The sequence below is a fragment of the Salmo salar genome, chromosome 05 (genome assembly GCF_965601325.2).
Source record: "Salmo salar chromosome 05, fSalSal1, whole genome shotgun sequence".
NCBI lineage: Eukaryota > Metazoa > Chordata > Actinopteri > Salmoniformes > Salmonidae > Salmo > Salmo salar.
Window position 1 is genome coordinate 91,812,184 of NC_138295.1, and position 24,317 is coordinate 91,836,500.

General features: G+C 48.8%; 1 protein-coding gene across 4 annotated transcripts in view; it reads left to right on the forward strand.

The window, feature by feature from the left end:
• The window catches only part of cdkal (CDK5 regulatory subunit-associated protein 1-like 1), an 839,461-nt gene that overhangs the window by 132,036 nt on the left and 683,108 nt on the right, over positions 1–24,317 (forward strand). For all 4 annotated transcript variants that reach the window (XM_082974903.1, XM_082974905.1, XM_082974904.1 and 1 more), the window contains 1 exon segment: positions 3,782–3,866. In XM_082974903.1, the coding sequence (XP_082831029.1) occupies positions 3,782–3,866 (85 nt within the window).

Below are 24,317 nucleotides of genomic sequence, written 5' to 3' on the forward strand. Positions count from 1 at the left end.
TGTTCCTAATGGTATCCTGTTATATAGGCTTTAACACTGTGGGTGTGTTCCTAATGGTATCCTGTTATATAGGCTTTAACACTGTGGGTGTGTTCCTAATGGTATCCTGTTATATAGGCTTTAACACTGTGGGTGTGTTCCTAATGCCATCCTGTTATATAGGCTTTAACACTGTGGGTGTGTTCCTAATGGGATCCTGTTATATAGGCTTTAACACTGTGGGTGTGTTCCTAATGGTATCCTGTTATATAGGCTTTAACACTGTGGGTGTGTTCCTAATGGTATCCTGTTATATAGGCTTTAACACTGTGGGTGTGTTCCTAATGCCATCCTGTTATATAGGCTTTAACACTGTGGGTGTGTTCCTAATGGGATCCTGTTATATAGGCTTTAACACTGTGGGTGTGTTCCTAATGGGACCCTGTTATATAGGCTTTAACACTGTGGGTGTGTTCCTAATGCCATCCTGTTATATAGGCTTTAACACTGTGGGTGTGTTCCTAATGGGACCCTGTTATATAGGTTTTAACACTGTGGGTGTGTTCCTAATGGTATCCTGTTATATAGGCTTTAACACTGTGGGTGTGTTCCTAATGGTATCCTGTTATATAGGCTTTAACACTGTGGGTGTGTTCCTAATGGTATCCTGTTATATAGGCTTTAACACTGTGGGTGTGTTCCTAATGGTATCCTGTTATATAGGCTTTAACACTGTGGGTGTGTTCCTAATGGTATCCTGTTATATAGGCTTTAACACTGTGGGTGTGTTCCTAATGGGATCCTGTTATATAGGCTTTAACACTGTGGGTGTGTTCCTAATGGGATCCTGTTATATAGGCTTTAACACTGTGGGTGTGTTCCTAATGGTATCCTGTTATATAGGCTTTAACACTGTGGGTGTGTTCCTAATGGTATCCTGTTATATAGGCTTTAACACTGTGGGTGTGTTCCTAATGGGACCCTGTTATATAGGCTTTAACACTGTGGGTGTGTTCCTAATGGTATCCTGTTATATAGGCTTTAACACTGTGGGTGTGTTCCTAATGGTATCCTGTTATATAGGTTTTAACACTGTGGGTGTGTTCCTAATGGGATCCTGTTATATAGGCTTTAACACTGTGGGTGTGTTCCTAATGGGACCCTGTTATATAGGCTTTAACACTGTGGGTGTGTTCCTAATGGTATCCTGTTATATATTTACAGGGTTTGCGTGAACACAGACGTCAGCGTTTTTTCACGCAGAATAAATATTTAGCTTCTTGTTGTAATTTGTGATTTATTCTCGGCTTCAGTCACTGTTCGCGCCAAATCATGAATGTAAAAGGCCAAATATTTTATTTCGATGATAACATGAGAAATCAGAGAGCCACGCATTGTTTTTGCAAAAAATACATTTTTTCTTCGCCAAATAGTTTTGCACGCAAATGTTTTCTTCTGTCGAATGTTTTCCATTAATTTAATTTGTATGAAAAACGATTTGTACGCCCCTGATTTTCTACTGAACCAACAAACACAGATTTTCAACATTAAAAACGTGTGAAATGGTTTAAAACAGTTTTTATTTTTTGGGTGGGTTTTGTAAAAAATGCAGATATAGTAAAGTTAATGCGACCCCTGATTTTATTTCCTACTGTTGACCAGGGCTCCGGTAAAACGTGGTTCACTATCTAGGGAATAGGAGGCCATATGGAATTTAATGGTGTCCTACATACCATCACGCTAACACACTGTAGCCTAGCCTCGTTGTTTACAATAGCTTGTCTCCTATCAGGATGTGATGAGGAAGGGAGGGGGTGTCTTAAGGTGCCTGGCCTATCCCTGCCTCCTCTCTCTGGGTGTAGGCCTATCCCTGCCTCCTCTCTCTGGGTGTAGGCCTATCCCTGCCTCCTCTCTCTGGGTGTAGGCCTATCCCTGCCTCCTCTCTCTGGGTGTAGGCCTATCCCTGCCTCCTCTCTCTGGGTGTAGGCCTTTGATATGTTGTTATCTGAGGCGAGGAAAAGCAAGAAGGGGGTGTCGGGATGGTTCCTGGGTTCACCCTGCCTGCGACCTGTGTGGTGCTGAGAGTCTGCCTCCCTTAGAGCCTCAGAGCCCGACGGGGGGGGGGGGGGGGGTGGTGTGTGAGAGTCTGCCTCCCTTAGAGCCTCAGAGCCCGACGGGGGGGGGGGGGGTGAGCAAGCAAGCGAAACAGGGCCTGTGTTTGCTTCAGTGAGGCTGGGTAATGGATAGTAAGTGAAATATCTAGTTCAGCGGTGTGGGGGGATGCAGGAGGCTTGCACTGCGCCAGGCAGGCTGGCCTAGAATCATACTGTGTGTTTCTGTTTATTTATTACACAGTGTGACATATCTCCTGGCAGATAGCGTGGAGGCTGGGCTATGGACGATAGGACTGCCACTATCCCCCTGAGGTCCAGCTGATCCTGGCATCGTATTCCGCCTCACCTCCCCCTCGTTGCTCTGGTCAGGGAGGGGGAGGAGGAGAAGGGGGAGGAGGGGGAGGACACACAATTAATTGCAGTAACTGGAGAAGTGCAGTATTAATGGGTGTGTGGAACGGGCTGAAGGGTCCTGGGTTGTTCAGCTTTGATTTGATCTAATACTGAACTTCTGTTGTCTTCCCTCCACCTCTCTTTCTTCACTTACTCCCTCTCCTTCCATCTCTGTCTCGCTCCTTCTCTCTCTCTCCCTCTGTTTCTCTCTCTCTCTCCCTCTGTTTCTCTCCCTCTCCCTCTGTTTCTCTCTCTCTCTCTCTGTTTCTCTCTCTCTCCCTCTGTTTCTCTCTCTCTCTCTCTCCCTCTGTTTCTCTCTCTCTCCCTCTGTTTCTCTCCCTCTCCCTCTGTTTCTCTCTCTCTCCCTCTGTTTCTCTCTCTCTCCCTCTGTTTCTCCCTCTCTCTCTCTGTTTCTCTCTCTCTCCCTCTGTTTCTCTCTCTCTCTCTCTCTGTTTCTCTCTCTCTCTCTCTGTTTCTCTCTCTCTCCCTCTGTTTCTCTCTCTCTCTCCCTCTGTTTCTCTCTCTCTCCCTCTGTTTCTCTCTCTCTCTCTCTGTTTCTCTCTCTCTCCCTCTGTTTCTCTCTCTCTCCCGCTGTTTCTCTCTCTCTCCCGCTGTTTCTCTCTCCCTCTCCCTCTGTTTCTCTCTTTCTCTCCCTCTGTTTCTCTCTCTCTCCCTCTGTTTCTCTCTCTCTCCCTCTGTTTCTCTCTCTCTCCCTCTGTTTCTCTCTCTCTCCCTCTGTTTCTCTCTCTCTCCCTCTGTTTCTCTCTCTCTCCCGCTGTTTCTCTCTCTCTCTCCCTCTGTTTCTCTCTCCCTCTCCCTCTGTTTCTCTCTCTCTCCCTCTGTTTCTCTCCCTCTCCCTCTGTTTCTCTCCCTCTCCCTCTGTTTCTCTCTCTCTCCCTCTGTTTCTCTCCCTCTCCCTCTGTTTCTCTCTCTCTCTCTCTGTTTCTCTCTCTCTCTCTCTCTGTTTCTCTCTCTCTCTCTCTGTTTCTCTCCCTCTCCCTCTGTTTCTCTCTCTCTCTCTCTGTTTCTCTCTCTCTCTCTCTGTTTCTCTCTCTCTCCCTCTGTTTCTCTCTCTCTCCCTCTGTTTCTCTCTCTCTCTCTCTCTGTTTCTCTCTCTCTCTCTCTGTTTCTCTCTCTCTCCCTCTGTTTCTCTCTCTCTCTCCCTCTGTTTCTCTCTCTCTCCCTCTGTTTCTCTCTCTCTCCCTCTGTTTCTCTCTCTCTCCCTCTGTTTCTCTCCCTCTCCCTCTGTTTCTCTCTCTCTCCCTCTGTTTCTCTCCCTCTCTCTCTCCCTCCAGAGGACCCAGCAGAGGCTGATCTGTGGCTGCTCAACAGCTGCACTGTGAAAAACCCGGCCGAAGATCACTTCAGAAACTCCATCAAGTAAGGCCTCCCCCCCCCCCCTCTTCTTCTTCTCGTCACTCGCGTACATCCGTGGAGGCAGGGATCACACGATACTGAACCCCTGAAAAATAAACCAGGTTGAGAACAGTGGAGGCAGTAAAACAGGATTTGAAGTCTTACATCTGTTCCACTGATATCTAGTTTTATTTTCTGTCACACTCAAAACAACTGATCTCTCAGCTGCTGTAGAAACCGTGATACCGTTTCCCCCCTACACACACACACACACACACAAGCCAGTGGTTTTTCAGGGTGAAATAGTGACTATAGGATGTTATGGAGGACTTGGTTGAAGAGTCGTCTGAGGAATGACATTCATACACGGTTCAGATTCAGTCAGGCAGATCACACGCACACGCGTACACACGCACACACGCACACACACGGACAGAGGCTGGCTGACTAGCCTGGGACAGGGACAGAGGCTGGCTGACTAGCCTGGCAAAGGGACAGGGACAGAGGCTGGCTGACTAGCCTGGCAGAGGGACAGGGACAGAGGCTGGCTGACTAGCCTGGCAGAGGGACAGGGACAGAGGCTGGCTGACTAGCCTGGCAGAGGGACAGGGACAGAGGCTGGCTGACTAGCCTGGCAGAGGGACAGGGACAGAGGCTGGCTGACTAGCCTGGCAAAGGGACAGGGACAGAGGCTGGCTGACTAGCCTGGCAGAGGGACAGGGACAGAGGCTGGCTGACTAGCCTGGCAGAGGGACAGGGACAGAGGCTGGCTGACTAGCCTGGCAGAGGGACAGGGACAGAGGTTGGCTGACTAGCCTGGCAGAGGGACAGAGACAGAGGCTGGCTGACTAGCCTGGCAGAGGGACAGGGACAGAGGCTGGCTGACTAGCCTGGCAGAGGGACAGGGACAGAGGTTGGCTGACTAGCCTGGCAGAGGGACAGGGACAGAGGCTGGCTGACTAGCCTGGCAGAGGGACAGGGACAGAGGCTGGCTGACTAGCCTGGCCCTGTGTTGACATGTTCTACTCCTTGATATACAGCCTTATTTGTTCTGATCGGTCCAAAGTGCCTTGGTTCCCTCACCGTGGAGTGACAGTGATGCCGCTTATTAAAGAGCACTGTTCAAACCTCAGGTGACACCCCATTCCAGCCTTTTAAAGGCCGAGACCAATAGTGGTGCACTCTGGGTAAATAGGGTGCCATTTTGGGTCTGTCTGAGCTGAAACTACTTCAGCGGGGAGTGACTCACAACACCACTGATGACATCACTCTGACCATGTCCACTGTGTTCAATGTCCCCAGACTGTAGCGTAACTAAGCAACCAGAGTTTGTATTTTCAGCCCTATGCGTATTTCCATTTTGTCCCCTCTAACCCTAACAGGAAATAACCTTTATATAGCCAACACAAGTGGATCTGTGTGATGTTTCTTCTTGGCAGTACGGTAATGTGCAGTAATAGTTTGTGGGACACTCAGTACTAGATGTCAATGTGAAGGATAAACTGGTAGTGTTGAGAGAGATGAGCTGTGCTGTCCTCACTGAACAGAGACTGGCCTCTGACGTCCTCACTGACTGAACAGAGACTGGTCTCTCAGACGTCCTCACTGAACAGAGACTGGTCTCTCAGACGTCCTCACTGACTGAACAGAGACTGGTCTCTCAGACGTCCTCACTGAACAGAGACTGGTCTCTCAGACGTCCTCACTGACTGAACAGAGACTGGTCTCTCAGACGTCCTCACTGACTGAACAGAGACTGGTCTCTCAGACGTCCTCACTGAACAGAGACTGGTCTCTCAGACGTCCTCACTGACTGAACAGAGACTGGTCTCTCAGACGTCCTCACTGACTGAACAGAGACTGGTCTCTCAGACGTCCTCACTGAACAGAGACTGGCCTCTCAGACATCCTCACTGACTGAACAGAGACTGGTCTCTCAGACGTCCTCACTGACTGAACAGAGACTGGTCTCTCAGACGTCCTCACTGACTGAACAGAGACTGGTCTCTCAGACGTCCTCACTGACTGAACAGAGACTGGTCTCTCAGACGTCCTCACTGACTGAACAGAGACTGGTCTCTCAGACGTCCTCACTGAACAGAGACTGGTCTCTCAGACGTCCTCACTGACTGAACAGAGACTGGCCTCTCAGACGTCCTCACTGACTGAACAGAGACTGGTCTCTCAGACGTCCTCACTGAACAGAGACTGGCCTCTCAGACGTCCTCACTGAACAGAGACTGGTCTCTCAGACGTCCTCACTGACTGAACAGAGACTGGCCTCTCAGACGTCCTCACTGACTGAACAGAGACTGGCCTCTCAGACGTCCTCACTGACTGAACAGAGACTGGTCTCTCAGACGTCCTCACTCACTGAACAGAGACTGGTCTCTCAGACGTCCTCACTGACTGAACAGAGACTGGTCTCTCAGACGTCCTCACTGAACAGAGACTGGTCTCTCAGACGTCCTCACTGACTGAACAGAGACTGGTCTCTCAGACGTCCTCACTGACTGAACAGAGACTGGTCTCTCAGACGTCCTCACTGACTGAACAGAGACTGGTCTCTCAGACGTCCTCACTGACTGAACAGAGACTGGTCTCTCAGACGTCCTCACTGAACAGAGACTGGTCTCTCAGACGTCCTCACTGACTGAACAGAGACTGGTCTCTCAGACGTCCTCACTGAACAGAGACTGGCCTCTCAGACATCCTCACTGACTGAACAGAGACTGGTCTCTCAGACATCCTCACTGACTGAACAGAGACTGGTCTCTCAGACGTCCTCACTGACTGAACAGAGACTGGTCTCTCAGACGTCCTCACTGACTGAACAGAGACTGGTCTCTCAGACGTCCTCACTGACTGAACAGAGACTGGTCTCTCAGACGTCCTCACTGAACAGAGACTGGTCTCTCAGACGTCCTCACTGACTGAACAGAGACTGGTCTCTCAGACGTCCTCACTGACTGAACAGAGACTGGCCTCTCAGACGTCCTCACTGACTGAACAGAGACTGGCCTCTCAGACGTCCTCACTGACTGAACAGAGGCTGGTCTCTCAGACGTCCTCACTGACTGAACAGAGACTGGTCTCTCAGACGTCCTCACTGACTGAACAGAGACTGGACTCTCAGACGTCCTCACTGACTGAACAGAGACTGGTCTCTCTGACGTCCTCACTGACTGAACAGAGACTGGTCTCTCAGACGTCCTCACTGAACAGAGACTGGTCTCTCAGACATCCTCACTGACTGAACAGAGACTGGTCTCTCAGACGTCCTCACTGAACAGAGACTGGTCTCTCAGACATCCTCACTGACTGAACAGAGACTGGTCTCTCAGACGTCCTCACTGAACAGAGACTGGTCTCTCAGACATCCTCACTAACTGAACAGAGGCTGGCCTCTCAGACGTCCTCACTGAACAGAGACTGGTCTCTCAGACATCCTCACTGACTGAACAGAGACTGGTCTCTCAGACGTCCTCACTGACTGAACAGAGACTGGTCTCTCAGACGTCCTCACTGACTGAACAGAGACTGGTCTCTCAGACGTCCTCACTGACTGAACAGAGACTGGTCTCTCAGACGTCCTCACTGAACAGAGACTGGTCTCTCAGACGTCCTCACTGACTGAACAGAGACTGGTCTCTCAGACGTCCTCACTGAACAGAGACTGGTCTCTCAGACGTCCTCACTGACTGAACAGAGACTGGTCTCTCAGACGTCCTCACTGACTGAACAGAGACTGGTCTCTCAGACGTCCTCACTGACTGAACAGAGACTGGTCTCTCAGACGTCCTCACTGACTGAACAGAGACTGGTCTCTCAGACGTCCTCACTGAACAGAGACTGGTCTCTCAGACGTCCTCACTGACTGAACAGAGACTGGTCTCTCAGACGTCCTCACTGACTGAACAGAGACTGGTCTCTCAGACGTCCTCACTGACTGAACAGAGACTGGTCTCTCAGACGTCCTCACTGACTGAACAGAGACTGGTCTCTCAGACGTCCTCACTGACTGAACAGAGACTGGTCTCTCAGACGTCCTCACTGAACAGAGACTGGTCTCTCTGACGTCCTCACTGACTGAACAGAGACTGGTCTCTCAGACGTCCTCACTGACTGAACAGAGACTGGTCTCTCAGACGTCCTCACTGACTGAACAGAGACTGGTCTCTCAGACGTCCTCACTGACTGAACAGAGACTGGTCTCTCTGACGTCCTCACTGACTGAACAGAGACTGGTCTCTCTGACGTCCTCACTGACTGAACAGAGACTGGTCTCTCTGACGTCCTCACTGACTGAACAGAGACTGGTCTCTCAGACGTCCTCACTGACTGAACAGAGACTGGTCTCTCAGACGTCCTCACTGACTGAACAGAGACTGGTCTCTCTGACGTCCTCACTGAACAGAGACTGGCCTCTCAGACGTCCTCACTGACTGAACAGAGACTGGTCTCTCAGACATCCTCACTGAACAGAGGCTGGCCTCTCAGACGTCCTCACTGACTGAACAGAGACTGGTCTCTCAGACGTCCTCACTGAACAGAGACTGGTCTCTCAGACGTCCTCACTGACTGAACAGAGACTGGTCTCTCAGACGTCCTCACTGAACAGAGACTGGTCTCTCAGACGTCCTCACTGACTGAACAGAGACTGGTCTCTCAGACGTCCTCACTGACTGAACAGAGACTGGTCTCTCAGACGTCCTCACTGACTGAACAGAGGCTGGTCTCTCAGACGTCCTCACTGACTGAACAGAGACTGGTCTCTCAGACATCCTCACTGACTGAACAGAGACTGGTCTCTCAGACGTCCTCACTGAACAGAGACTGGTCTCTCAGACGTCCTCACTGACTGAACAGAGACTGGTCTCTCAGACGTCCTCACTGACTGAACAGAGACTGGCCTCTCAGACGTCCTCACTGACTGAACAGAGACTGGCCTCTCAGACGTCCTCACTGACTGAACAGAGACTGGTCTCTCAGACGTCCTCACTGACTGAACAGAGACTGGTCTCTCAGACGTCCTCACTGACTGAACAGAGACTGGTCTCTCAGACGTCCTCACTGACTGAACAGAGACTGGCCTCTCAGACGTCCTCACTGAACAGAGACTGGTCTCTCAGACGTCCTCACTGACTGAACAGAGACTGGCCTCTCAGACGTCCTCACTGAACAGAGACTGGTCTCTCAGACGTCCTCACTGACTGAACAGAGACTGGTCTCTCAGACGTCCTCACTGAACAGAGACTGGTCTCTCAGACGTCCTCACTGACTGAACAGAGACTGGTCTCTCAGACGTCCTCACTGACTGAACAGAGACTGGTCTCTCAGACGTCCTCACTGACTGAACAGAGACTGGTCTCTCAGACGTCCTCACTGACTGAACAGAGACTGGTCTCTCAGACGTCCTCACTCACTGAACAGAGACTGGTCTCTCAGACGTCCTCACTGAACAGAGACTGGTCTCTCAGACATCCTCACTGACTGAACAGAGACTGGCCTCTCAGACATCCTCACTGACTGAACAGAGACTGGCCTCTCAGACGTCCTCACTGACTGAACAGAGACTGGCCTCTGACGTCCTCACTGACTGAACAGAGACTGGTCTCTCAGACGTCCTCACTGAACAGAGACTGGTCTCTCAGACGTCCTCACTGAACAGAGACTGGTCTCTCAGACGTCCTCACTGACTGAACAGAGACTGTCCTCTCAGACGTCCTCACTGACTGAACAGAGACTGGTCTCTCAGACGTCCTCACTGACTGAACAGAGACTGGTCTCTCAGACGTCCTCACTGACTGAACAGAGACTGGTCTCTCAGACGTCCTCACTGACTGAACAGAGACTGGTCTCTCAGACGTCCTCACTGACTGAACAGAGACTGGCCTCTCAGACATCCTCACTGACTGAACAGAGACTGGTCTCTCAGACGTCCTCACTGAACAGAGACTGGTTTCTCAGACGTCCTCACTGACTGAACAGAGACTGGTCTCTCAGACATCCTCACTGACTGAACAGAGACTGGTCTCTCAGACGTCCTCACTGAACAGAGACTGGTCTCTCTGACATCCTCACTGAACAGAGACTGGTCTCTCAGACGTACTCACTGACTGAACAGAGACTGGTCTCTCAGACGTCCTCACTGACTGAACAGAGACTGGTCTCTGACGTCCTCACTGACTGAACAGAGACTGGTCTCTCAGACGTCCTCACTGAACAGAGACTGGTCTCTCTGACATCCTCACTGAACAGAGACTGGTCTCTCAGACGTACTCACTGACTGAACAGAGACTGGTCTCTCAGACGTCCTCACTGACTGAACAGAGACTGGTCTCTGACGTCCTCACTGACTGAACAGAGACTGGTCTCTCAGACGTCCTCACTGACTGAACAGAGACTGGTCTCTCAGACGTCCTCACTGACTGAACAGAGACTGGTCTCTCAGACGTCCTCACTGAACAGAGACTGGTCTCTCAGACGTCCTCACTGACTGAACAGAGACTGGTCTCTCAGACGTCCTCACTCACTGAACAGAGACTGGACTCTCAGACATCCTCACTGACTGAACAGAGACTGGTCTCTCAGACATCCTCACTGACTGAACAGAGGCTGGCCTCTCAGACGTCCTCACTGACTGAACAGAGCGGAGGCTGTCCTCTCATAGGTCCTCGCTGCCTGAACAGAGGCTGGCCTCTCAGACGTCCTCACTGACTGAACAGAGACTGGTCTCTGACGTCCTCACTGACTGAACAGAGACTGGCCTCTCAGACGTCCTCACTGACTGAACAGAGACTGGCCTCTCAGACGTCCTCACTGACTGAACAGAGACTGGTCTCTCAGACGTCCTCACTGACTGAACAGAGACTGGTCTCTCAGACGTCCTCACTGAACAGAGACTGGTCTCTCAGACGTCCTCACTGACTGAACAGAGACTGGTCTCTCAGACGTCCTCACTGAACAGAGACTGGTCTCTCAGACGTCCTCACTGACTGAACAGAGACTGGTCTCTCAGACGTCCTCACTGACTGAACAGAGACTGGTCTCTCAGACGTCCTCACTGAACAGAGACTGGCCTCTCAGACGTCCTCACTGAACAGAGACTGGTCTCTCAGACGTCCTCACTGAACAGAGACTGGTCTCTCAGACGTCCTCACTGACTGAACAGAGACTGGTCTCTCAGACGTCCTCACTCACTGAACAGAGACTGGACTCTCAGACATCCTCACTGACTGAACAGAGACTGGTCTCTCAGACATCCTCACTGACTGAACAGAGGCTGGCCTCTCAGACGTCCTCACTGACTGAACAGAGCGGAGGCTGTCCTCTCATAGGTCCTCGCTGCCTGAACAGAGGCTGGCCTCTCAGACGTCCTCACTGACTGAACAGAGCAGAGGCTGGCCTCTCATATGATAATGCACAGACATCCAGTGAGTCAGTCCCAGTAAGTAGCCTCTCTGGCCTCAGCTGTTGGCTGCTATATTGAGTCTTATTCTCTGTTTGACCTTCTCTCCTGCTGAGAGCTCTTCGTTAGCCCACTTTAGGACAAATTGTTAATGACACAAATATATTGCACAGTTTTTTTGTTGGCCATCTGAAATAGTGTGTCTTATCAGACTCAGCCATAACGAGGCCAACGGGACCAACAATAGATTACCACACCAGGGGCTAATGTAATATAATGTATCAATGATTCAGATGCTCTGGTCATTTCAGAGGTCCGGGCGTCTTTTGTTCCAGCGCTAGCTACAGTAGTGCTGGGCTTATTCACACTGCTAGGCCGCGCTGCTAATTACCAGCCTAATTGAAGTGAGAGGCTGCCGCCCCGGGCGTCTGCAGTACGAAGCGGCTCCATAGGGGAATGTTGAGGCTCCGGGGGGGGGGGGGGGGGGTGTGTGTGTGTGTGTGTGTGTGTGTGTGTGTGTGTGTGTGTGTGTGTGTCGTGGTTCCCAACGCCTGCTTCTAAACTGCCACTTCCTCCGCATGGTCATTGATCTTACTGTGAGCTGCTGGGGCAGACTGCTCTGTGAGAAGACAGGGATCAGGAGGTCGTGTGTGTGTGTGTGATGGGTTGTGCTAATGTGTTAGATGGGGATCGAGTGAGAGAGAGAGAAAATGGGGGGAAAAGGGAAGTGTGTTTCAGAACATACGTTTTGTTATCCATGGTTGTTTAGTTATGTGTGTTGTGTTGACCAGGACCAGCATTGTCCTCTTCCCTGGTGTTTAGTGTTGTGGTTGGTCAGTTACAGCAGGTAGACTATATCTGACCTGACACGGCTCTGATTTCACAGATTGGTGGATTTTCATTCGCCAGTATAAAAAAACAAACTAATATACACATTTACATACATGTAGATTAAATCAATATAGACCAGATTCAAATTAGATGGTGAGGTATGGCTCTCCTAACTGTGGTGTGACTAAGAGATGGTGAGGTATGGCTCTCCTAACTGTGGTGTGTTGTGTCTTAGAGATGGTGAGGTATGGCTCTCCTAACTGTGGTGTGTCTCAGAGATGGTGAGGTATGGCTCTCCTAACTGTGGTGTGTCTTAGAGATGGTGAGGTATGGCTCTCCTAACTGTGGTGTGTCTCAGAGATGGTGAGGTATGGCTCTCCTAACTGTGGTGTGTCTTAGAGATGGTGAGGTATGGCTCTCCTAACTGTGGTGTGTTGTGTCTTAGAGATGGTGAGGTATGGCTCTCCTAACTGTGGTGTGCTGTGTCTAGGAGATGGTGAGGTATGGCTCTCCTAACTGTGGTGTGACTAAGAGATGGTGAGGTATGGCTCTACTAACTGTGGTGTGTTGTGTCTGAGAGATGGTGAGGTATGGCTCTCCTAACTGTGGTGTGCTGTGTCTAGGAGATGGTGAGGTATGACTCTCCTAACTGTGTTGTGTCTAAGAGATGGTGAGGTATGGCTCTCCTAACTGTGGTGTGTCTTAGAGATGGTGAGGTATGGCTCTCCTAACTGTGGTGTGCTGTGTCTAAGAGATGGTGAGGTATGGCTCTCCTAACTATGCTGTGTCTTAGAAATGGTGAGGTATGGCTCTCCTAACTGTGGTGTGTCTTAGAGATGGTGAGGTATGGCTCTCCTAACTGTGGTGTGGTGTGTCTTAGAGATGGTGAGGTATGGCTCTCCTAACTGTGGTGTGTCTAAGAGATGGTGAGGTATGGCTCTCCTAACTGTGGTGTGGTGTGTCTTAGAGATGGTGAGGTATGGCTCTCCTAACTGTGGTGTGTCTAAGAGATGGTGAGGTATAGCTCTCCTAACTGTGGTGTGTCTAAGAGATGGTGATGTATGGCTCTCCTAACTGTGGTGTGTCTAAGAGATGTTGAGGTATGGCTCTCCTTACTGTGGTGTGTCTAAGAGATGGTGAGGTATGGCTCTCCTAACTGTGGTGTGTCTAAGAGATGGTGAGGTATGGCTCTCCTAACTGTGGTGTGTCTCAGAGATGGTGAGGTATGGCTCTCCTAACTGTGGTGTGTCTAAGAGATGGTGCGGTATGGCTCTCCTAACTGTGTTGTGTCTAAGAGATGGTGAGGTATGGCTCTCCTAACTGTGTTGTGTTTAAGAGATGGTGAGGTATGGCTCTCCTAACTGTGGTGTGTCTTAGAGATGGTTAGGTATGGCTCTCCTAACTGTGGTGTGTCTAGGAGATGGTGAGGTATGGCTCTCCTAACTGTGCTGTGTATCAGATATGGTGAGGTATGGCTCTCCTAACTGTGGTGTGTCTCAGATATGGTGAGTTATGGCTCTCCTAACTGTGGTGTGTTGTGTCTTAGAGATGGTGAGGTATGGCTCTCCTAACTGTGGTGTGTCTAGGAGATGGTGAGGTATGGCTCTCCTAACTGTGGTGTGTCTCAGAGATGGTGAGGTATGGCTCTCCTAACTGTGGTGTGTCTTAGAGATGGTGAGGTATGGCTCTCCTAACTGTGGTGTGTCTCAGAGATGGTGAGGTATGGCTCTCCTAACTGTGCTGTGTATCAGATATGGTGAGGTATGGCTCTCCTAACTGTGGTGTGTCTCAGATATGGTGAGTTATGGCTCTCCTAACTGTGGTGTGTTGTGTCTTAGAGATGGTGAGGTATGGCTCTCCTAACTGTGGTGTGTCTCAGAGATGGTGAGGTATGGCTCTCCTAACTGTGGTGTGTCTTAGAGATGGTGAGGTATGGCTCTCCTAACTGTGGTGTGTCTAGGAGATGGTGAGGTATGGCTCTCCTAACTGTGGTGTGTCTTAGAGATGGTGAGGTATGGCTCTCCTAACTGTGGTGTGTCTCAGAGATGGTGAGTTATGGCTCTCCTAACTGTGGTGTGTTGTGTCTTAGAGATGGTGAGGTATGGCTCTCCTAACTGTGTTGTGTCTCATAGATGGTGAGGTATGGCTCTCCTAACTGTGGTGTGTCTAGGAGATGGTGAGGTATGGCTCTCCTAACTGTGGTGTGTCTTAGAGATGGTGAGGTATGGCTCTCCTAACTGTGGTGTGTCTCAGAGATGGTGAGGTATGGCTCTCCTAACTGTGGTGTGTCTCAGAGATGGTGAGGTATGGCTCTCATAACTGTGGTGTGTCTCAGAGATGGTGAGGTATGGCTCTCCTAACTGTGGTGTGTCTTAGAGATGGTGAGGTATGGCTCTCCTAACTGTGGTGTGCTGTGTCTAAGAGATGGTGAGGTATGGCTCTCCTAACTATGCTGTGTCTTAGAAATGGTGAGGTATGGCTCTCCTAACTGTGGTGTGTCTTAGAGATGGTGAGGTATGGCTCTCCTAACTGTGGTGTGGTGTGTCTTAGAGATGGTGAGGTATGGCTCTCCTAACTGTGGTGTGTCTAAGAGATGGTGAGGTATGGCTCTCCTAACTGTGGTGTGGTGTGTCTTAGAGATGGTGAGGTATGGCTCTCCTAACTGTGGTGTGTCTAAGAGATGGTGAGGTATAGCTCTCCTAACTGTGGTGTGTCTAAGAGATGGTGATGTATGGCTCTCCTAACTGTGGTGTGTCTAAGAGATGTTGAGGTATGGCTCTCCTTACTGTGGTGTGTCTAAGAGATGGTGAGGTATGGCTCTCCTTACTGTGGTGTGTCTAAGAGATGGTGAGGTATGGCTCTCCTAACTGTGGTGTGTCTCAGAGATGGTGAGGTATGGCTCTCCTAACTGTGGTGTGTCTAAGAGATGGTGAGGTATGGCTCTCCTAACTGTGTTGTGTCTAAGAGATGGTGAGGTATGGCTCTCCTAACTGTGTTGTGTTTAAGAGATGGTGAGGTATGGCTCTCCTAACTGTGGTGTGTCTTAGAGATGGTGAGGTATGGCTCTCCTAACTGTGCTGTGTATCAGATATGGTGAGGTATGGCTCTCCTAACTGTGGTGTGTCTCAGATATGGTGAGTTATGGCTCTCCTAACTGTGGTGTGTTGTGTCTTAGAGATGGTGAGGTATGGCTCTCCTAACTGTGGTGTGTCTAGGAGATGGTGAGGTATGGCTCTCCTAACTGTGTTGTGTTTAAGAGATGGTGAGGTATGGCTCTCCTAACTGTGGTGTGTCTTAGAGATGGTGAGGTATGGCTCTCCTAACTGTGCTGTGTATCAGATATGGTGAGGTATGGCTCTCCTAACTGTGGTGTGTCTCAGATATGGTGAGTTATGGCTCTCCTAACTGTGGTGTGTTGTGTCTTAGAGATGGTGAGGTATGGCTCTCCTAACTGTGGTGTGTCTAGGAGATGTTGAGGTATGGCTCTCCTAACTGTGGTGTGTCTCAGAGATGGTGAGGTATGGCTCTCCTAACTGTGGTGTGTCTTAGAGATGGTGAGGTATGGCTCTCCTAACTGTGGTGTGTCTCAGAGATGGTGAGGTATGGCTCTCCTAACTGTGCTGTGTATCAGATATGGTGAGGTATGGCTCTCCTAACTGTGGTGTGTCTCAGATATGGTGAGTTATGGCTCTCCTAACTGTGGTGTGTTGTGTCTTAGAGATGGTGAGGTATGGCTCTCCTAACTGTGGTGTGTCTCAGAGATGGTGAGGTATGGCTCTCCTAACTGTGGTGTGTCTTAGAGATGGTGAGGTATGGCTCTCCTAACTGTGGTGTGTCTCAGAGATGGTGAGTTATGGCTCTCCTAACTGTGGTGTGTCTTAGAGATGGTGAGGTATGGCTCTCCTAACTGTGGTGTGTTGTGTCTTAGAGATGGTGAGGTATGGCTCTCCTAACTGTGGTGTGTCTCAGAGATGGTGAGGTATGGCTCTCCTAACTGTGGTGTGTCTAGGAGATGGTGAGGTATGGCTCTCCTAACTGTGGTGTGTCTTAGAGATGGTGAGGTATGGCTCTCCTAACTGTGGTGTGTCTCAGTGATGGTGAGGTATGGCTCTCCTAACTGTGGTGTGTCTCAGAGATGGTGAGGTATGACTTTCCTAACTGTGGTGTGTTGTGTCTTGGCCTAAATTAGTTCTTCAACCTCTCTTTTGCAGGTGCAGACTAACATTGTCCCCTGGTGCCACTATGTTTTTCAGTTGGTGGCACCAGCCCATGATTTGGTCCCAGCAATTGTTATCCGCGGCGTCACTCAATAGAAAAAATGTGTCGTTTTCATGTTGTGATTCAAAATATTTTTTATGTGCAACTTAATCCCCTAATCATGATTTCCAGTTGTCAATGTGCTATTTTTGTTATATGTTACTGTTAAAATAGGGCTCCAGAATGTCTTCATTTTTTTTTTAATCGAGATGAATTTGACTGCATCTTTATGTGGTCTTTTATCGTAGGTAAATTTAAATTGGGGCTAATTCACTTCCTGAGTAATTGGAACCTCAAAACACATTAGCTAGATGGCTAACTGTAGATATAATACCCACTGCTAGCAGCCATGTACAGTGTCTTCAGAAGGTATTCATACCCCGTGACTTATTCCACATCCCCCATATACACACAATACCCCATCATGACAAAGTTCAAAACATGTTTTTAGACATTTTTGCGAATTTATTGAAAATGAAATGCAGAAATATCTAATTTACATAAGTATTCACACCTCTGAGTCAATACATGTTAAAATCACCTCTGGCAATGATTACAGCTGTGTGTCTTTCTGGGTAAGTCTCTAAGAGCTGTGTGTCTTTCTGGGTAAGTCTCTAAGAGCTGTAAGTCTTTCTGGGTAAGTCTCTAAGAGCTGTGAGTCTTTCTGGGTAAGTCTCTAAGAGCTGTGTGTCTTTCTGGGTAAGTCTCTAAGAGCTGTAAGTCTTTCTGGGTAAGTCTCTAAGAGCTGTGTGTCTTTCTGGGTAAGTCTCTAAGAGCTGTGTGTCTTTCTGGGTAAGTCTCTAAGAGCTGTGAGTCTTTCTGGGTAAGTCTCTAAGAGCTGTGTGTCTTTCTGGGTAAGTCTCTAAGAGCTGTGAGTCTTTCTGGGTAAGTCTCTAAGAGCTTTCCACTCCTGGATTATACAATATGTGCACATTTCAGCTCTGTCAGGTTGTTGATCATTGCTAGACAGATATTTTCAAGTCTTGCCATAGATTTTCAAGTAGATTTAAGTAAAAAAATAAAATGATAATAAAACTAGGCCACTCAGGAACATTCAATGTTGTCTTGGTAACCAACTCCAGTGTATATTTAGCCTTGTGTTATGGGTTATTTTTCTGCTGAAAGGGGAATTTGTTTCCCAGTGTCTGTTGGAAAGCAGACTGAAGCAGGTTTTCCTCTGATTTTGCCTGTGCTTAGTTCTATTACGTTTCTTTCTGTTTGTTTTTTCTCCTGAAAAACTCCCCCGGTCCTGAACGATTACAAGCATACCCATAACATGATGCAGCCACCGCTATGCTTGGAAATATGGAGTGGTACCTTCCTCTCCGGCAACTGATACACCATACAAAGTGTAATTAATAACTTCTCCATGCTCATAGGGATATTCAATGTTTGCTTTTAGGTGCCTTTTTGTGAGGCATTGGAAAACTTGCCTGGTCTTTGTGGTTGAATCTGTATTTGAAATTCACTACTCGACTGAGGGACCTTTTTAAAATTAGCTGTATGTCGGGTACGGAGATGAGGTAGTCACTCAATAATCATGTTTAACTCTATTATTGCACACAGAGTGAGTCCGTGCGACTTGTTAAATCCATTTTCAAACAACTTATTTAGGTTTGTCTTAACAAAGGGGTTGAAATATTTATTGACACAACACATTTCAGGTTTTCATTTTTTTATTAATTGGTAAACATTTCTAAAAACATACTTTGACTGTGTGTGTGTGTGTGTGTGTGTGTGTGTGTGTGTGTGTGTGTGTGTGTGTGTGTGTGTGTGTGTAGGCCAGTGAAACAACATCTCAATTGAATCCATTTTAAATTCAGGCTTTAACGCAACAAAATGTGGGGAAAAAGTATTTCTGAACTCCCTGTATTCATCCAACAGTATATCTAATATCCCCCCATAAACATTGCAGTTTTAGACTACCGCCCAATGAGGCCTACCGCCCAAAGAGGCCTACTGCCCAATGAGGCCTACCGCCCAATGAGGTCTACCGCCCAATGAGGCCTACCGCCCAATGAGGCCAATAAGGTCTACCGCCCAATGAGGCCTACCGCCCAATGAGGCCTACCGCCCAATGAGGCCTACTGCCCAATGAGGCCTACACTTTCTGTATCTCAAAGCCATATCAAATATGTTGTTTGTAAAATAGTTGCTACTGAGTTGAAACGTTGAGAAATATAAAGTATTCCTATAGACAGCTGAGAACCTCCTCTCTCCGACAGTGGAAACAGGAAATCTGGGCTTTCTCCGCAATTGGATTTTTAAAGGTTATACAATCAGAATACTGATTGTATTGCATATATTTGCCCTTGGAAAGGAGCGAGAGAGAGATTGGCTGCAGCAGGAAACAGGTACATGGGTAGGCAGGCAGACACTTTCATTACAGGAATCATGAGGATACTGTATTTTACTGTTTGACCAAATCGTGGTTTTATCCTCTTCAAGAAGGTGAGCCTGTAGAATGGGCAGCTCACACCGACGCGACCAATAAGAAAAATGTAACTCGCACAGCCAAGTCAAAGGGTCGCAGAATGCCATCGAAGACAGATGTAGAAGAGGTTTGTGCTGGTACCCAGTTTTTAGGTCAAGCTAACAACTGGTTGGTGGAGGTAAGATGCCCTCCAGTTTCAGTCTTCCAGGCCTTGATGCTTCTATGGAGGGTTAGGGAGGGAGGGTTAGGGCTGGTGGGGATAGGTTAGGGAGGTAGGGTTAGGGAGGGAGGGTTAGGGCTGGCGGGGTTAGGGAGGGAGGGTGAGGGAGGGAGGGAGGGAGGGTTAGGGCTGGCGTGGTTAGGGAGGGAGGGTGAGGGAGGGAGGGAGGGTGAGGGCTGGCGGGGTTAGGGAGGGTGAGGGAGGGAGGGAGGGTTAGGGCTGGCGTGGTTAGGGAGGGAGGGAGGGTGAGGGAGGGAGGGAGGGAGGGTGAGGGCTGGCGGGGTGAGGGAGGGAGGCAGGGTTAGGGCTGGGTTCAGTGAGTCCATCATGTGGCTACTGTCTTTCATCCTTACATCTAAAGAGCCACGAGGTGAACCGTGAAGATGGGTCTCGTGATGTCATCTCTAATGGCCACAGCAGGTACCTTTTCTTTATTTTCTCTTCTCTCTCTCCCTCTCTCTCTCTCTCTCTCTCTCTCTCTCTCTCTCTCTCTCTCCCTCCCGCTCTCTCTCTCACCTGGGTCCCCCCTCATAAAGGGCCTGTCATCAGAGGTGTAGCAGGGAGATTAGCCCCCCCCCCCCCGCCTGGCTACAAAGCGCCAGCTGTGCTGCGGTGTATCCAGTCCCCTCCCCTCACAGCCTTAATTCACAGCAGAGTAATTTGATTAGGGGCTTTTGGGTCCACTGCTTACTTTCAGCAATTTCCCATGTACATTGTCATCCAGTATTTCTGATGGCAGCAGTAGAACAGAACAGGACAACAGAACTGATTCCACTGGAGAACACTGCTGGCTCATTTGTATAGAAACGGTCAGATTAAAACAGGAAGTGTTTTGCATTTTGATAATTTTTCCTTCTTCATCAGCGTCGTAAGGTCACGTGGGATACTGTGGGAAGGTGAAACATGCCTAGTAGCCAGGAGGTGGGAGTCAGGGGGTGGGCAGATAGAAGGTGGGTGTGTTGAGTGTCTGATGAGCATGGGGAGGTAACCAACGTTTTCGTCTCCTCAGAATCATGATTTCCGTCTACGACAGGAGGTTTAACCCTTCACTGCTCCGCGTGGCTCTAACGCTGTGGAGCTGTTCTGTACCTGGGTCTGCATCCCAAATGACACCCTATTTAGGAATATGGCCCTGGTCAAAAGTAGTGCACTATTTTTATATAGATCTGGTTGGTTTGGTTTTAGCTGTCCTGCGTCAAACACATTTGTCAAATAGTTTTGAACACTTGAGCTGCTCTTAATTTAGCTCCTACTTTGGCCCTGTACCATAACACCACTGGACGAGGTCCAGAAGATATGCTCTGTCCCTATAGCTCTGGGGGTTTGGGTCAAACATGTGTCAAATACTGGAGCTGCTCTTTGCCTCCGCTGCAATAGGAGGGAGGGGGGGTACAGACGAGGAGAATCTGAGATCTGATTGGTCTAGCTGTCCTGGGTCAAACACAATACTTCAGCGGAACTTGATTAATGAAATTGTACCAAAAGACCTAAATCCAAGCTAAATCAGTAACTTGAAAGTATTTGTATTAGTTGAGTTTACCCGGTATCGTGGAGGGCTCAAACCGCTAAATCCCTTTCAACTCAAGTGCCCCTCACAAACTTCAAACTAAATACATACATCCTCAAATACTTCATGTTGGTACCTGTACCTAAAAACTAAAAACTACAATCCACATGGATCACAATGATACACAATGGAAACTTATCTTCCATGTCTGTTCCTTACTGGGATAGACATCCTTCCCTCAGAACCTTCTGGAACAGCAGCTGGTTCTAGAGTCTCTAAAAGTTCTCAGAATGAAACACTGAGTTCTTAGAATGCTCTGATTCCTCTTCTCCTGGACACTCCCTATTCCACTTCGTCACCTCAGTACGGTGGAATTAGATTGGGATTTTATGAATGTGATCCCTAATTTGTAAAGAATGTAAGTTTAGCACCTTGAAGCCTTGACGTTTTATTGAATGAAATGTTGAGGTGGACGGTGACGGGAATGGGCTGACTGAGTGTGTGAGTTATATGTTGTGCCTTCAAGTTACAGCCATCATTTGCATTGCATATATGTGCAAAACGTGTAGGAAATTAGAATGAAATGTTGCAGTGTTGAATTGGGTTGTTTTTAATCTCTCTCCTGAAAGAGCCTCAGTATGTGATTTGTTATTGTATAAGCTGAGAAGTCATCAGGGAAGTTGAAGTCTGATTTGAGTTTGAGTTGAACCGTTTCTTTATATGCTGGATTGATTTAAGGATTTCAGTTAAATCTCTATTTTCCTAATCACAAATTCTGATCATTTCAGCACATTGCCCACTGCCTCTCTCAAGTAAAATACCAAATTACAAATTGACTTAAACTGCTCTCTGTAATCTTAATCCTAATGAATATGCTAATAGTATTGAATTTCAGGCTGTAGGGAAAGAGAGCCTTTCCATAATCACGCAGGTCCATACATTGTAAAGGATTTATTTCCCTCTAAAACTTGAGCTCTGTAGAGACGGATCTGAAAACATTCTGATGCAATGCTAATGCAATTAACACTCTATTCAACTGTAGGAGCAAGAGCTAGGGAGCATCCCAAATGGCACCCTATTCTCTACCAAGTGCACTACCTTTTTAGTTCACAATGTAGGGAATAGGGTGCTATTTGGGATGCAGACATGCTCCAACCCTCAGTGGTACCAGACAGCCTGTATATAACTCATTAGGCCTTCTCTCTCTCTCTCTCTCTCTCTCTCTCTCTCTCTCTCTCTCTCTCGCACTCTCTCTCTCTCTCTCTCTCTCTCTCTCTCTCTCTCTCGCTCTCTCTCTCTCTCTCGCACTCTCTCTCTCGCACTCTCTCTCTCTCTCGCACTCTCTCTCTCTTTCTCTCTCTCTCTCTCTCTCTCTCTCTTTCTCTCTCTCTCTCTCTCGCACTCTCTCTCTCTCTCTCTCGCACTCTCTCTCTCTCTCTCTCGCACTCTCTCTCTCTCTCTTTCTCTCTCTCTCTCTCGCACTCTCTCTCTCTCTCTCTCTCTCTCTCTCTCTTTCTCTCTCTCTCTCTCTCGCACTCTCTCTCTCTCTCGCCCTCCCCTCTCTTTCTTTCTCTCTTTCTTTCTTTCTTTCTTTCTTTCTTTCTTTCTTTCTTTCTTTCTTTCTTTCTTTCTTTCTTTCTTTCTTTCTTTCTTTCTTTCTTTCTTTCTCTCTTTCTCTCTTTCTCTCCCTCCTCTCCTCTGCTTTCTCTCTGGTACTGTGGCATCTGCTTGTTGGAACAGTATGTAGATTGTTGATCTACATATTGAATGAGTGCAGCAGGCCTTGCCAGTATATACCCACACCTGCCTTATCCGCACGATAAACAAGACTGAACAAAACCCTGTAAATGAGTGACTGACTGATGCAAGAAGAGAGACATCACACACACACACACAGTCTTAGCAGACCTTCTGTCCTCCTTTCACATGACCAGTGGAGATCCTGTCTCCGGTCCCTGGCAGACAGAACGAGAGGGATAAAGAGGGAGTCTGGCCACACAGCCTGGCACACGGCTGGCACGCACACCAGCCACCTCACGCTCAGTCACACGCTCTCCCTCACACCCACTGCCGCTCGCTCTCCCTGGTACACCCGCGCACGGTAGACACACATGCGCGCACGCACACTCTTCTGAGGGCCACACGGAGTGACATCTAGAGAAGTGGTTCATTGTTCCCCTCGGCCCCCTCTCTGTCTTCACGCTCCACTGAGCAGCTAGCTAAGTCCCTAAACGCTTTCCAAAAAAAGGTTCCATATTGAACCAAACAGGGATCTGTCACTTGCTTCATATATGGAACCCTTAAGAGTTCTATATAGAACCCTTTTTAACCCTAGGGGTTCTTGTAAACAGAAACAAAATGTGTTCCATATAGAACCCTGTTTGGTGACATTGATGAATAATGCCAATTAATAAATAGTAATATTTCTAGCAAACGATATAATATATTAAACAATTAAATATTGGACATAAGAATACCAGCATAGTTTTTTGGATTTGATTGTGATTATATGCAAACGTCATGGGGAAAACTCACCCAAGGCGGACGGGCGGAACAAGCAGAGCGAGGCGGGTGGAACCAGCAGAGCGAGGCGGGCGGAACCAGCAGAGCGAGGCGGGCGGAACCAGCAGAGCGAGGCGGGCGGAACAAGCAGAGCGAGGCGGGCGGAACAAGCAGAGCGAGGCGGGCGGAACCAGCAGAGCGAGGCGGGCGGAACCAGCAGAGCGAGGCGGGCGGAACCAGCAGAGCGAGGCGGGCGGAACCAGCAGAGCGAGGCGGGCGGAACAAGCAGAGCGAGGCGGGCGGAACAAGCAGAGCGAGGCGGGCGGAACCAGCAGAGCGAGGCGGGCGGAACCAGCAGAGCGAGGCGGGCGGAACCAGCAGAGCGAGGCGGGCGGAACAAGCAGAGCGAGGCGGGCGGAACCAGCAGAGCGAGGCGGGCGGAACAAGCAGAGCGAGGCGGGCGGAACAAGCAGAGCGAGGCGGGCGGGCGGAACAAGCAGAGCGAGGCGGGCGGGCGGAACAAGCAGAGCGAGGCGGGCGGGCGGAACAAGCAGAGCGAGGCGGGCGGGCGGAACAAGCAGAGCGAGGCGGGCGGAACCAGCAGAGCGAGGCGGGCGGGCGGAACAAGCAGAGCGAGGCGGGCGGAAAGGACTGGAGAGGCAGAGCAGTGACACTATGCCAGCAGGATGGTCCATATCTCCAATCATCTTAGCTGATAGTGATGTTGTTTCCATAAGTGGATGAATTGAATTAGCATGTATGGTAAAGCCTCAACCCTTAGCTACCTCTTCCAGTTCAAACGAGCTCCAAAAATAGTTCATAATGATGACATTTTTATTGTTATGTGTGACTACAGCTCCAGTGATAAAACACAAAAATAGAGACCCGTTCTAAATGAGCGAGGCATAAATCGGACCGACCACCCTGCTTCTGTTGGGTCATTGTTATTCATAACTATGCATTATAATAAAAATCTATATAGGTTGATGACTTCCTTATGGAACAGTACTGTAGCCTATGGGTTGATGACTTCCTTATGGAACAGTACTGTTCTATATGGGTTGATGACTTCCTTATGGAACAGTACTGTTCTATATGGGTTGAGGACTTCCTTATGGAACAGTACTGTTCTATATGGGTTGATGACTTCCTTATGGAACAGTACTGTTCTATATGGGTTGATGACTTCCTTATGGAACAGTACTGTTCTATATGGGTTTCGGACTTCCTTATGGAACAGTACTGTTCTATATGGGTTGATGACTTCCTTATGGAACAGTACTGTTCTATATGGGTTGATGACTTCCTTATGG